Below are 11,405 nucleotides of genomic sequence, written 5' to 3' on the forward strand. Positions count from 1 at the left end.
AAATAAATATCCTGACTGATTCTTTTAAGACTGCGGAGTGAGGCCTGGAAGCAACCCGATGACGCATTCCCACGTTACCAAATGGCAAAAAATTCAAAGCTTCCCTTCTCCCCTCGTCTGCCTGATAGTTACAGCAGGCGTACTTACGCAAAAATCACCCAATTCTGAATTTCTCTTGCCACCCAGACGCAGAGATAAGAGACACGGAGACAGAGATAAATGTTTGTAGGGGTGTATTTTTCACCTCCACCTGTTGCGGACCAAGCCCTGAGAAGCACACACACCTGGAGTAAAACGTTCCCAAATTAAATTACGTGGCACTGGAGATTCTCTATCATCCAGGTCATGCTTGTCCCAAGTGTTTCCCCACCCCCCCACCCCCAAAAGGCAACTGGACTTTTTTTTGGGGGGGGGTTTCCCCTTGAAAATATTTCATTTCTTCTCTAAGGAACGAACCGAAGAAGCTTCCTGGATGAGAAGCGAAACATTTTCAACGGAAAAAAAACAAACAAAAGATGGAAGTCCGGTTTCCTTTCGGAGGGAAAAAACGCTTCTGCGTTCCCAAATGAACCACACCAAATGATTTTTCGGGGTGCCCCCAATTTGTCCAAGGGTACAATTTGGATAGGAGGACGGGGCGGACGAGAAGGGACGGGCGAGGCAAATGTTTCGTTGAGTGACCATTTGGAAGTTTTTCACCCCGACGAGCGCGGCAGCGTTCCCCCGGGGTCACCGGATCAAGATTTGGCCGCTCGGCAACCGACGGGTTTAAGCATCCCGGGGGGGGGGGGCGAGGGTCACATGACAAGCCCAATTCACTTAACTTGTGTCTCACTTAGGAGAAGCCACACATTTTGGGCCTCGGTCGTTAAATTGAGGACTAGCTGCATGCTGAATTCGGCCTCCTTTTTGTTGTTGCGTTGGAGACGCTGAATTCCTTCGTTTTCTGGGCTCTTGCAAAAAAAGGCAGGAAGTGAACGAAAGAGGGCAAAGTTTGCACAACAGGCTGCAAACGTACATGGGCTTTTGCAACTTACAAACTGGATAAGCCGACTTTAAAAAAAACCACACACACACACACAAAAAACCCCACAACCAATTCCCCCTTCTCCAAAATCTTTTCCATCTGAGCTCTCCCTGCCTTTTAAAAAAATAATAAATAAAATAAAATAAAATAAAATAAATAAATAAATAATCTGCAAAGAGGGATTCTTACTCCGGACATATCTTGATGTCAGATGTTCACTCGGAGGAGTAAAGCGTGTGTAGTTTGCACAACCAAAGCCCGCGCCTTTTGCGGGTTGGTGGTGGTAGTGGTGGGGTTCCCTTTTCGAAAATTGTCCGTTTCACAACCTTTGCACACAGAGGGTCCTTCTGGATGCAACTGGGGGGGAGGGGGGGTTCGAGAAATTTGAGTGGAATTGGAGGGGTCTGGATAATTTATTGTGATGATCTTTTATTCCGACGCGTATGTATTTGCTCAAAGCTCAGCCTTGCTACTCCAGAGAAATCCCATATGGGCATTTTAAAAAAAGGCAGGGAAACGAGGCTGAGCTCCGTCTTTCTGAGATGCAACAGGATAGAGAAGGACGTTTTTCACCCCAGCTCCTTTTTGCGTCTGCAAGCATCGCGATTCAGTGTTGCAGGCTGGGGGATTCTGGGAGTTGAAGTCCATCCCCTCTCTCTTAAAGAAGGCTCTCTGGGGCAGTTTGGGAATTAAAAGTCCATTTATCTTCAATCAAACCAGCTAGGGAATCGTGGGAGTTGACGTCCACTCATCTCAAAGCATGCTGGCTGGGGGATTCTGGGAGTTGAAGTCCGTCCATCTCAAAGCATGCTGGCTGGGGGATTCTGGGAGTTGAAGTCCACCCATCTCAAAGCATGCTGGCTGGGGGATTCTGGGAGTTGAAGTCCACCCATTTCAAAGCATGCTGGCTGGGGGATTCTGGGAGTTGAAGTCCACCGATCTTAAAGCAATGCTGGCTGGGGGATTCTGGAAGCTGAAGTCCAGCCCTCTTAAAGTGGCCAGGGCTGACAAACACTGATCTAGCCATAATGAAACCCAGGTTCTATCAATCCCAGGAATCCAGGTCAGGGAAGGAAGAATTTGAGGAACGATGTTGAGGTTTAGTCCTGGGACTAAACCTGGCTTCAAACAAGTCCGCTGATGGACAATTCACCCGCTTGCCTTTTTTCTTTGAACCGCCAAGGAGGCAGTCTCAATAAATAAAGTTAATAAATAAGTCTATTTACAGGCATACAGGGGATGAGTTTGCAGGCGGTAGGAGGTAAAATTCTGGATAAAGGGAGCAAAATGAATCTCCTGGCTTGTTTTGGGTGCAGGCGAGTCCTCGACTTACAACAGCTCATTTAGTGACAACTCAAAGTTGCGACGGCACCGAATAAAGTGACTGAGGGCCGTTTTTTTCACACTTAACGACCGTTGTGGCCTCCCCGGGGGTCACGTGATCCAAAGTTGGAGGCTCGGCAGCGGGCTCGTATTTACGACGGTCGCGGCGTCCCCGGGATGGTCACACGCATCCCCTCTGACCAGGAAAGTCCCCGGGGAAGCCGGATTCATTTCCCCACCTTGTGACTAAGTTCACGACTTTGTCGATTCGCTTGAACAACCGGGTCGTAAAACGGGGCGAAATGCGCTTAACAAACGTCTCGCTGAGCGAGAAGAGATGTTGGGATCGAGCACGATCGTAAAGCCGAGCCGTTCCACCTAGGGTCACCTCGCCTGCTCTGCGTTGCCTTCTTCGGCTCAAGGGGGCAGGGGGCTGAAGCCAACGCTTACCCCCCCCCGAAGAGAGAAAGAGAAGCGAGCGGAGAGGGACGGGCCAGAGGGCGGTCAGACGTCGTAGTTGGGCAAGTAGCTGTAAGACGGGCCGCTGGCCGAGGGCAAGGTGAGGTTGCAGGGGAAAAACCAGCCGATGACAAAACCTGGGTGGGCAAAAGAGCGGAGGAGAGGGTGAGGGTGAGGGTGGGGGACCCAAGATTTTGCACCTCCCTCCACACCCAAGCGTGAAGGAGGGAGAGGAAGGAGGGGAGGAGGAGGAGGAGGAGGAAGGCTTGCAGACCCACCTCGGCCGAAGACCTCGCGCAGGAGGGCGATCTTGGGTTTGCGTGTCTGGCTCCCTGCCCGCGGACCCTCTTTCTGGAGCCGGTTGCGTAGCTGCTCGACGGGGGTCTCATCGGTGATGATGGAGACCACCTGGGAGGCAGACGGGAGGGGTGGGAAGCTTTGCGGGGGGGGGTGTTGTGTCTCTGAGACCAGGTTCCCCAGCCGGATGGCCGAGGGGTGTGTGTGGGGGAGCGGCCTCCAAAGGGCTCTCCGCTCCCCCCTGCCCTGCTTTACAACCTCACCTGGTCGTAAAATACCACCGTGACGAAGAGGCCGAAGAGGATCGACTCCACCAGTAGGATGATCCGGTGAGCGCTGGCGGTGGGGGGGAGGGAGGGAGGGAAAAAGCAGAGAATCAGTGATTGGTTGGAGAGTTACGGAGCTGGGGAATCCATCGGACGTATTCGGAGGCGGAAGAGATGGGGGGTTTTAGGAGAGGGGGGGGCCTGAAGCAGACCCTGTGGGGTGGGGGTCTTCCATCATTTACTTCGCAGGTCCTGCAGGCCCAAATTGGAAATCCCTGGGGGGGGAGGGGGAAGGGAAAGACCCTCCCGTAGCTGAAGGGGACCCAAGCAAGGGCCACTGGAGAAGTGGGGCACACAAAACAGAGGCAAGCCGTTCCCAGAGTTGCACAGTCTGCCTTGCATTTCCCATGTTGGCTGGGGGATTCTGGGAGATGACGTCCACCGCTCTTAAAGCATGTTGGTTGGGGGATTCTGGGAGATGAAGTCCACCCCTCTTAAAGCAGGCTGGCTGGGGAATCCTGGGAGTTGAAATCCACCCATCTTACACGAGTGCTGCCTGGGGGATTCTGGGAGATGGAAGTCCATCCCTCTTAAAGCACGTAGGTTGGGGAATCTTGGGGGTTGAAATCCACCCATCTTAAAGCGGGCTGGCTGGGGGATTCTGGGAGATGAAGTCCACCCCTTAAAATCTGTTGGCTGGGGGATTCTGGGAGTCGAACTCCATCCATCTTAAAGTACACTGGCTGGGAGATTCTGGGAATTAATTGAAGTCCACCTGTCTTTAAAAAGTGCTGGCTGGGGGATTCTGGGAATTAATTGAAGTCCACCTGTCTTAAAAAGTGCTGGCTGGGGGATTCTGGGAATTAATTGAAGTCCACCTGTCTTAAAAAGTGCTGGCTGGGAGATTCTGGGAATTAATTGAAGTCCACCTGTCTTAAAAAGTGCTGGCTGGGGGATTCTGGGAACTGAACTCCACCTGTCTTTAAAAAGTGCTGGCTGGGGGATTCTCTCCCATTAACCAGCGGAACGACTTGCCACCAGAAGTTGTGGGTGCTCCATCACTGGAGTTTTCCAACAAAAGAGGCTGGACCACCTTACTTGTCCGGAAGGGGATCAGGTTTCCTGCCTGAGCAGGGGGCTGGACTAGAAGACCTCCAAGGTCCCTTCTGTCTAAAGCAGAAGCAACCTCCGGAGGAGGAGAGGAATTGAAAAGGCAAACTCCTCACTTTTCCTCTGCTTCCAACAGCTGAGAGAGACCGGCTGTTCCCTCAAGGCCAGCTTGGCTGTTCTGCCTCTTCCGAATCCCGGCCAAAACTCTGGCGTTCCAGTTGTTCTTGGCAAGGATTCGGTGACATGGCAGTTTTCTTTTGACTATATTTCTTCCTTTGTAAAGGCCAAGTGAGGAAAAAGCACAAGGCTTCTGCACGGCCCCCAGCTCCCCATTTCTAAAGTGGGGGGGGAAGAATATATATATATATATATATATATATATATATATATATATATATATATATATATATATATATATATATATATATATATATATATATATATATATATATATATATATATATGCCTGCTGGGAGAGGGGAAAAAAAAGCAGGACGACTTACATTTGGATCGGGCTGCCTGGAACGCCGTCTTGATACTCTTCGGGTCTGGTGGCCGAAGTCCTGTCCAGGGGCCACACCCAGGCGGTCAAGACCAGCCCCATGGCATAGAGGCTCGCCAAGCCTGAGGCCGGGAGAATTAGGTCAGCCGACGCCAGGAAAATTGAAGAGGGGGAAGGAAGTGTCCGAGCCAAGTCTTTCCCTGTATCCGTCATTAATCCTACAGGCTCCTTCTCTCCTCCGTTCCCACTGCTGTGGATGGGTGGGGGGGGGGGAGGGAGGGAGGGAGGGAGGGGGGAAGGGTTCCCCCTGCAGTCTTGTGGGGCTCGGTTTAATGTTTCAGGAGGTTTTCTAGCCCTCATCGGAGAAAATTGGTGGAATCAGCGGAACGGTTCGCCTCCTTCGCTGGAGATTTTTAAGAAGAGATTGATCTGGGACAGTAAAGGGACTCCTGCTTGAGCAGGGGGCTGGAGTAGAAGACCTCCAAGGTCCCTTCCGTTATTCTATTCTTTTTTTCTCCTTCCTTCCTTCCTTCCTCCCTCCCTCCCTCCATCACTGGAGGTTTCCAAGAAGAGATTGGAAGGTCATTTGTCTGAAATGGGATAGTGTTTCCTGCTTGAGCAGGGGGCTGGACTAGAAGACCTCCAAGGCCCCTTCCAATTCTGTTATTCTATTATTCTGCCTTCCTTCCTTCCTTCCTTCCTTCCTTCCTTCCTTCCTTCCTTCCTTCCCCACTGGAGGTTTACAAGAAGAGACTGGACAGCCATTTGTCTGAAATGGGATAGTGTTTCCTGCTTGAGCAGGGGGCTGGACTAGAAGACCTCCAAGGTCCCTTCCAACTCTTGTCTTTCTGCTATTCTTTTTTTCCTTCCTTCCTTCCTTCCTTCCTTCCTTCCTTCCTTCCTTCCTTCCTTCCTTCCTTCCTTCCTTCCTTCCTTCCTTCCTTCCTTCCTTCCTTCCTGATACTGCAACGGTCGTGAGTGCAAAAAATGGCCCTAAGTCCCCCTTTTTTTTGCAGTGCCGCTGTGACTGGTCGTTAAGTCGAAGAGTACCTGTACTACGGAGTGTAAACCGATTGTAGGTTTCGGAGGGGATGGAGATGTAAGGCAAGACAAGTGGGGTTAGAGCAGCCTCTAGTGGAGGACATCCGCAAGTGCACCTCCGATTTCAAAAAGCAAAACTCCCCCATTTAGGACTGCAAGGTCGAACTGTGAGGTCTTGAAAGGTCCACTACATTCTGCCACCTGGAAGGGGAGGGGGGGGGCGGGTTGGCTCACCTATTACACGACACGGAGTCCTCGACTTACGGCAACTCGCTTAGCGATGGCCGGAAGTCACAACGGTGCTCAAAAAACAGCTTAGAACCAGTCCTGGAGGTTACGCGATCAAAATTCGAGGGCTGGGCAACCAGAGTTACGTACTTACGACGGTCGCAACGTCCCGGGCTCACATGAAACGCCGCTTGCGACCTTCCCAGCCGGCGTCCGCCGAGCAAAGTCACTGGGGGAAGCAGGTTTTGCTTAGTGACCGCCTGACCCACTTAATAACTGCAGCGGTCATAAAAGCGGATCATGTGACTCCAGGACACTGCGGCAGTCGTGACCCTGGGATGGTCATAAGTCCCTTTTTTCCAGTGCTGTTGGAACGGTCGCTAAATGAATTGTTGTAAGTTGAGGACCACCTGTAAAAGGTTTTCTTGGAGAATCCTGTCTCAGTGACCTGATACTCCCTCCCTCCCGTAACCCCTCTTGTTTTTCTGTTATTCTTTCTTCCTTCCTTCCTTTCTTCCACCCTCCCTTCTGTCAACATTTTCATTTTTTTTCTCCATCCATGTATCAATTCCTTCCTTCCATCCTTCCATCCCCCTTTCTGTCAATTGTTTCCTTCCTTCATTTTTCTCTCCTTTTCTGTGTACCAATTCCTTCCTTCCTCCTCCCCTCCCCTCCCCTTTCTTTTTTTCTCTTTCCTTCCTTCCTTCCTTCCTTCCTCTTTCTTTCTTTCTTTCTTTCTTTCTTTCTTTCTTTCTTTCTTTTTCTTTCTTTCTTTCTTTCTTTCTTTCTCTTTCTTTCTTTCTTTCTTTCTCTTTCTTTCTTTCTTTCTTTCTTTCTTTCTTTCTTTCTTTCTTTCTTTCTTTCTTTCTTTCTTTCTTTCTTTCTTTCTTTCTTTCTCTCTCTCCCTTCCTTTACTTCACCACTGCAGGTGAGGAAACGGTACCTGTGTAGAAGAGGAACTGGATGAAGTATTTCTGGTTAAGTTCTCCCACGCAGTTGTTGATCCTGTGGAAAGAAGGAAATATCCTTTTAAAAGAAACCCGGGGCGACCTCACAAACCAACGACAAGCAGTCCTCGCATGTACGGCCACCGCCGAGCCCTGGATTGATGCTGCTAAGGGAGACATCTGTTCAGTGAGGTTTATGCCCCCTTTTGCGACTTTTTGTGCCCCCCCAGGGGATCAGGGCATCACTGCAGTCGCTAAGTGGGTCACACGGTCCTTGCGGGAATCTAGCTTCCCTGCCGACTCTCGTTTGTCAGAAGGTCGCAAAAGGGGACCGCGTGACCCCGGGGATGCGGCGAGCGTCGCAAACCTGAGTCAAGCGCCTGAATTTTGTCCCTTAACCACGGGGATGCTGCAGTGGGAGTAAGCGTGGAAAAACAGTCGTAAGTCGCTTTCTTCACTGCTGCTGTGACTTTGAGTGGTTACTAAATGAATGTAAGTTGAGGACTATCCGCAAAAAGGGAAAATGATCTCGAGCAGAAGGCAGGCCTGGCAGTCAGGAAACAAGTGGGAAACCCGGGGCCTCATCCCCAAACCCAGCCGTGCCACAGAACCCATCAGGCTGAGCAGCTCAGGGCCGATGGGGGCCTTGTCTCTGCCCCAGCCACTCAGCCTTGAAGCTCACCAAGGGCAGTGATGGTCCATCCGGCGCACGCAGCGGTGGCAAATGCGGCAGTGATGGGCCCGGGGTGGCCGGTAGGTCTCGCAACGGTTGCACACGGTCCAGTCCTCATTATTCTAAAAATCAATCATCAATCAATCATCAAAATAAAATCAAAATAGAATGCTGGAAGGAAGGAAGGAACACCTGCATATGGAACGCTCCTCCAAGTTAACATGCGAGTTCAGGAGCCTGCAGCTTTTTAAGACCTGTGGACTTCAACTCCCAGAATTCCCCATCCAGTAGGCCTGCCTCAGCCATGAAAGCCAGCTGGCTTGACTTTGGGCCAATCACCACGAGACGGCGAGTTCTAGTCCCGCCTTAGCCATGAAAGCCCACTGGATGACTCTGGGCCAATCACCAGAAGACGGCAAGTTCCAGTCCCGCCTTAGGCACGAAAGCCAGCTGGCTGGGGAATCCTGGGACTTGATGCCCACCTATCAAAAATGTGTCAAGGTTGGGAAATCCTGGTTTAGGCGGATACACAATCATATCCATGAAGGAAAATGAAGGAAATAATAGCCATTTCTCTCCCTCCCCCCCTCATTGGCCGGAGATTCATGGCTATCCACAGACCTCCTGCACAACTCACACGGCCATTCTGATGTGCGGCATTGTTGCTGTTGCTACTCCTGAGATCCGAGAAATCCAGGGCGGTGTCGGGCAGCGGGACCACACCTGGGAAAAAAAAAAGTTCCAAGATCAGACTACCTTACCCATAATCCCTGTCCTTTTAGCCGCACTGGTGGCAGCAAATGGGAGCTTGAATCCACCCTGCTAACGCTTGACCAAAGACCCAGTTGTGAGCAGGATAAGACAGAAATGAAATTAATGATAAACAAACAGATGGAGAGAACTTAAGGGAGTCTAGTGGCCCCGAAATAAATAACTCAGATTTTGTTCTTTTCTTGCATGCTTCTTTCTCTCCGACTCTCACCCTCCTTTCTTCATCACACAGAACCCCTTTACATTCCAAATCCATTATTTTCCCCCCTTTGAAAAAACAAAACTTCTCCAATAAAAATAATGTCTTCCAGATGAATAATCTACCTGTCTGGCTTGGGGCCAGATCTGCCAATCTATCATGGGAGGGGGTCTCTTATCAATTAGACAGCCTGTACCACTCCCTCCTTTATTTTCCTAATGCTTCCTGGAAGAGCCGGCACTGATCTTTTCTAAATCCAAGGACATCTTTGGGAGGACAAAAAAAAAAAAATGGAAAAAGAGGTGGCTTTTACGTCACAGGCCTGTTCTTATTCTGTTCGGGAGCATCTGTTTGGCCAGCGTTTCTAGTTTCGATCTCAGATCCCATCCAGCGAGGCCGTTATTACATCTTTGAAGCAAATAAACGAAGATCAAGCCAGCTCTCCGTGGAGAAAGGAGGGGGGGGGAAGAGATGGACTCATAACCTCCCCCCCTATTTCCGTTCGTTGCTTGCAAAAGCCTCTGTCCCAAAACAGGAACAGAACAGAACTTCTGACGGTGGAGGATTACTCAACCAAGATGTTCTTCTGGCAAGTGACGCAGCTGAGGAATTCCGACTCGATAAATATTTTGATTTGGAATCGGACGAAGGGCGAAGAGGCTGAGATTTCCATAAATCAACCTTGGCGGATTTTATTTATTTATTTATTTAAAAATAAACATTTTATAAAGAGATGCGCAAACTGAAGTCAAGTTGGCCGAACGACAATAAACGACAATAAGTGATGTTTCCCCAGAAGGGACACCAGATTCAACTGGATCCCTGGGAGAGCAGCGAAAGGGGAGCCAAAAGAAAAATAAATAAATATTGCAATGCAGGTTTTATTTACTTAGTGCAAGGGTCTTCAAAGGCGACCCTTTTAGGACTTGTGGACTTCAACTCCCAGAATTCCTCAGCCAGGCACGCGTGGTGCAAAATGGTACTTATTGCAAAAAAAAAAAAAGACATATAATGGAGGAAAGAGTCACCTGGGTCAGCAAAAACGGCCCTCGTGTGACAGATCAGGAGCATCAGAACGACAAGGTTAAAAGCTACAGCATGGAAAGGACACCAAAAGCTGGAAATAAATAGAACAGTTATAAAAATTAATATTATAAGATTGTGCACCTATTGCAAGGTCTTTAGCAGCCCCCCCCCTCAATATCTTCTTTGAACAGATGTTAAATATTAAAATAATCCTCCAATCTCTTATTACCCAAATGCAGATCGGACACTAGGATAACTTTTACCAACCGGGCTGATTTGAGCTTCCTTGCAGAAATAAATGGTGGTTTGTTTTTTTCCCCCCAAGGGGTTTGGGCGAGTTAAGAGAGAAAAAAAAACAACTGGGGATTTATTGGTAAGAATTAAGGATATGGGAGGCCAGGAGGTATGTAGATGAAAAAGCACTGCAGTCCTCATATTTTTATTTTTAAAAAATTGCAACTACAGGCAGTCCTTGACTTACGACCACAACTGAGCCCCAAATTTTTATTGCTAAGTGAGACATTTGTTAAACGAACCCCTGAGCATGTACAGAAAGCTCCTCCCTCCTGACAGGACGCTGAACCCCTGAACAGGTGCAGAGAGCGTCTTCCTTCTAGCTCACCGGGCTTCTGAACATGTGCAGAGAGCATGAGGTTTATCCCTTCCTCCTGAGCCAGGAATGGGCAAACCTTGGCTCTTTTATGACTCGTGGACTTCAACTCCCAGAATTCCTGAGCCAGCCGTGCTGACTCAAGGATTCTGGGAGTTGAAGTCCACGAGCGAAAGTCGCCCACCCCAGCCGCCGAGCTCCTGAGCATGCGCAGAGGGCTCCTTCCTCCTCCCAGAACACCGAGGCCCTGAGCATGCGCAGAGAGCATCTTCCTTCTAGGCCACTGAGTTTCTGATCACGTGCAGAGAGCGTGAGGCTTATACCTCCCTCCTGAGCCGCCGAGCTCCTGAGCATGTGCAGAGGGCTCCTTTCCTTCCTTCTTCCCCCCCCCCGCAAAACCCCTTCCCTTCCCACCCCGTCCCAACCGCCAAGCACGGCGTTCCTGAGCATGTGCAGAGGGCCGCGGGGGGGGGAGGCGGGCCTACCTGTCCCGGAAGCCCGGCTGGAGTAGGACGTGCTCCAGGATGACGTAATCGGCGTAGCCCACGCTCAGGTAGGTGAGCAGCAGGCAGAGCCCCCCGCAGGGGTCCAGCCGGGCCCGCCCCTTCCCGCCGCACCGGCACCGGGCCCCGCTCGCCGCCGCCATGGCAACCCCGGCCGCCGCTTCCGGTCCCGCCCTCGCCCCGCCGCTCGGCCAATCGGCGCGCGGGAGGCGGGCGGAGAGGGAGAGGGGAGTGAAGGAGAAGAAAAAAAAAAAAGAGAGGAAGGAGGCGCGCGCACCCGCCCGGCTCTTCCCGTCGCCATGGCGACGGGGCCCGCCTGCTTACTTTGCCGGCTTCCCCGCCCCGCCCTTCCTCTCTCTCCTCCCAGACCAGCCTGCCTGGCAGGGCTGTTGTGAAGGCATAATCAGAGGCTCAGGCAGCAAA

At 50.8% G+C, this 11,405-nt stretch overlaps 1 protein-coding gene across 1 annotated transcript; it reads right to left on the bottom strand.

The window, feature by feature from the left end:
* Positions 1-227: 227 nt before the first annotated feature.
* Positions 228-11,143, bottom strand: LOC310647435 (palmitoyltransferase ZDHHC3-like). Its single transcript, XM_083374730.1, has 9 exons — positions 10,965-11,143; positions 9,872-9,960; positions 8,511-8,596; positions 7,883-7,995; positions 7,197-7,258; positions 4,986-5,106; positions 3,370-3,442; positions 3,088-3,217; positions 228-2,946 (listed from the first exon to the last, which is right to left on the bottom strand). Exons 1-9 carry the CDS (start codon positions 11,123-11,125, stop codon positions 2,855-2,857), a joined length of 927 nt encoding a protein of 308 aa, XP_083230856.1. The 5' UTR covers positions 11,126-11,143; the 3' UTR covers positions 228-2,854.
* Between the last annotated feature and the right edge of the window lie 262 nt (positions 11,144-11,405).

Source organism: Vipera ursinii (assembly GCF_947247035.1).
Source record: "Vipera ursinii genome assembly, chromosome: 15".
NCBI lineage: Eukaryota > Metazoa > Chordata > Lepidosauria > Squamata > Viperidae > Vipera > Vipera ursinii.

What these genes read in the sequence shown, in the direction of transcription:
- LOC310647435 (XM_083374730.1), bottom strand. Translation starts at nt 11,125, where the DNA reads ATGGCGGCGGCGAGCGGGGCCCGGTGCCGGTGCGGCGGGAAGGGGCGG. An exon ending in ATGGACCATCACTGCCCTTG is followed by an intron (nt 7,259 to 7,882) that starts GTGAGCTTCAAG and finishes TTCTTTCCACAG; the next exon opens with GATCAACAACTGCGTGGGAG. An exon ending in GCGCGAGGTCTTCGGCCGAG is followed by an intron (nt 2,947 to 3,087) that starts GTGGGTCTGCAA and finishes TTGCCCACCCAG; the next exon opens with GTTTTGTCATCGGCTGGTTT.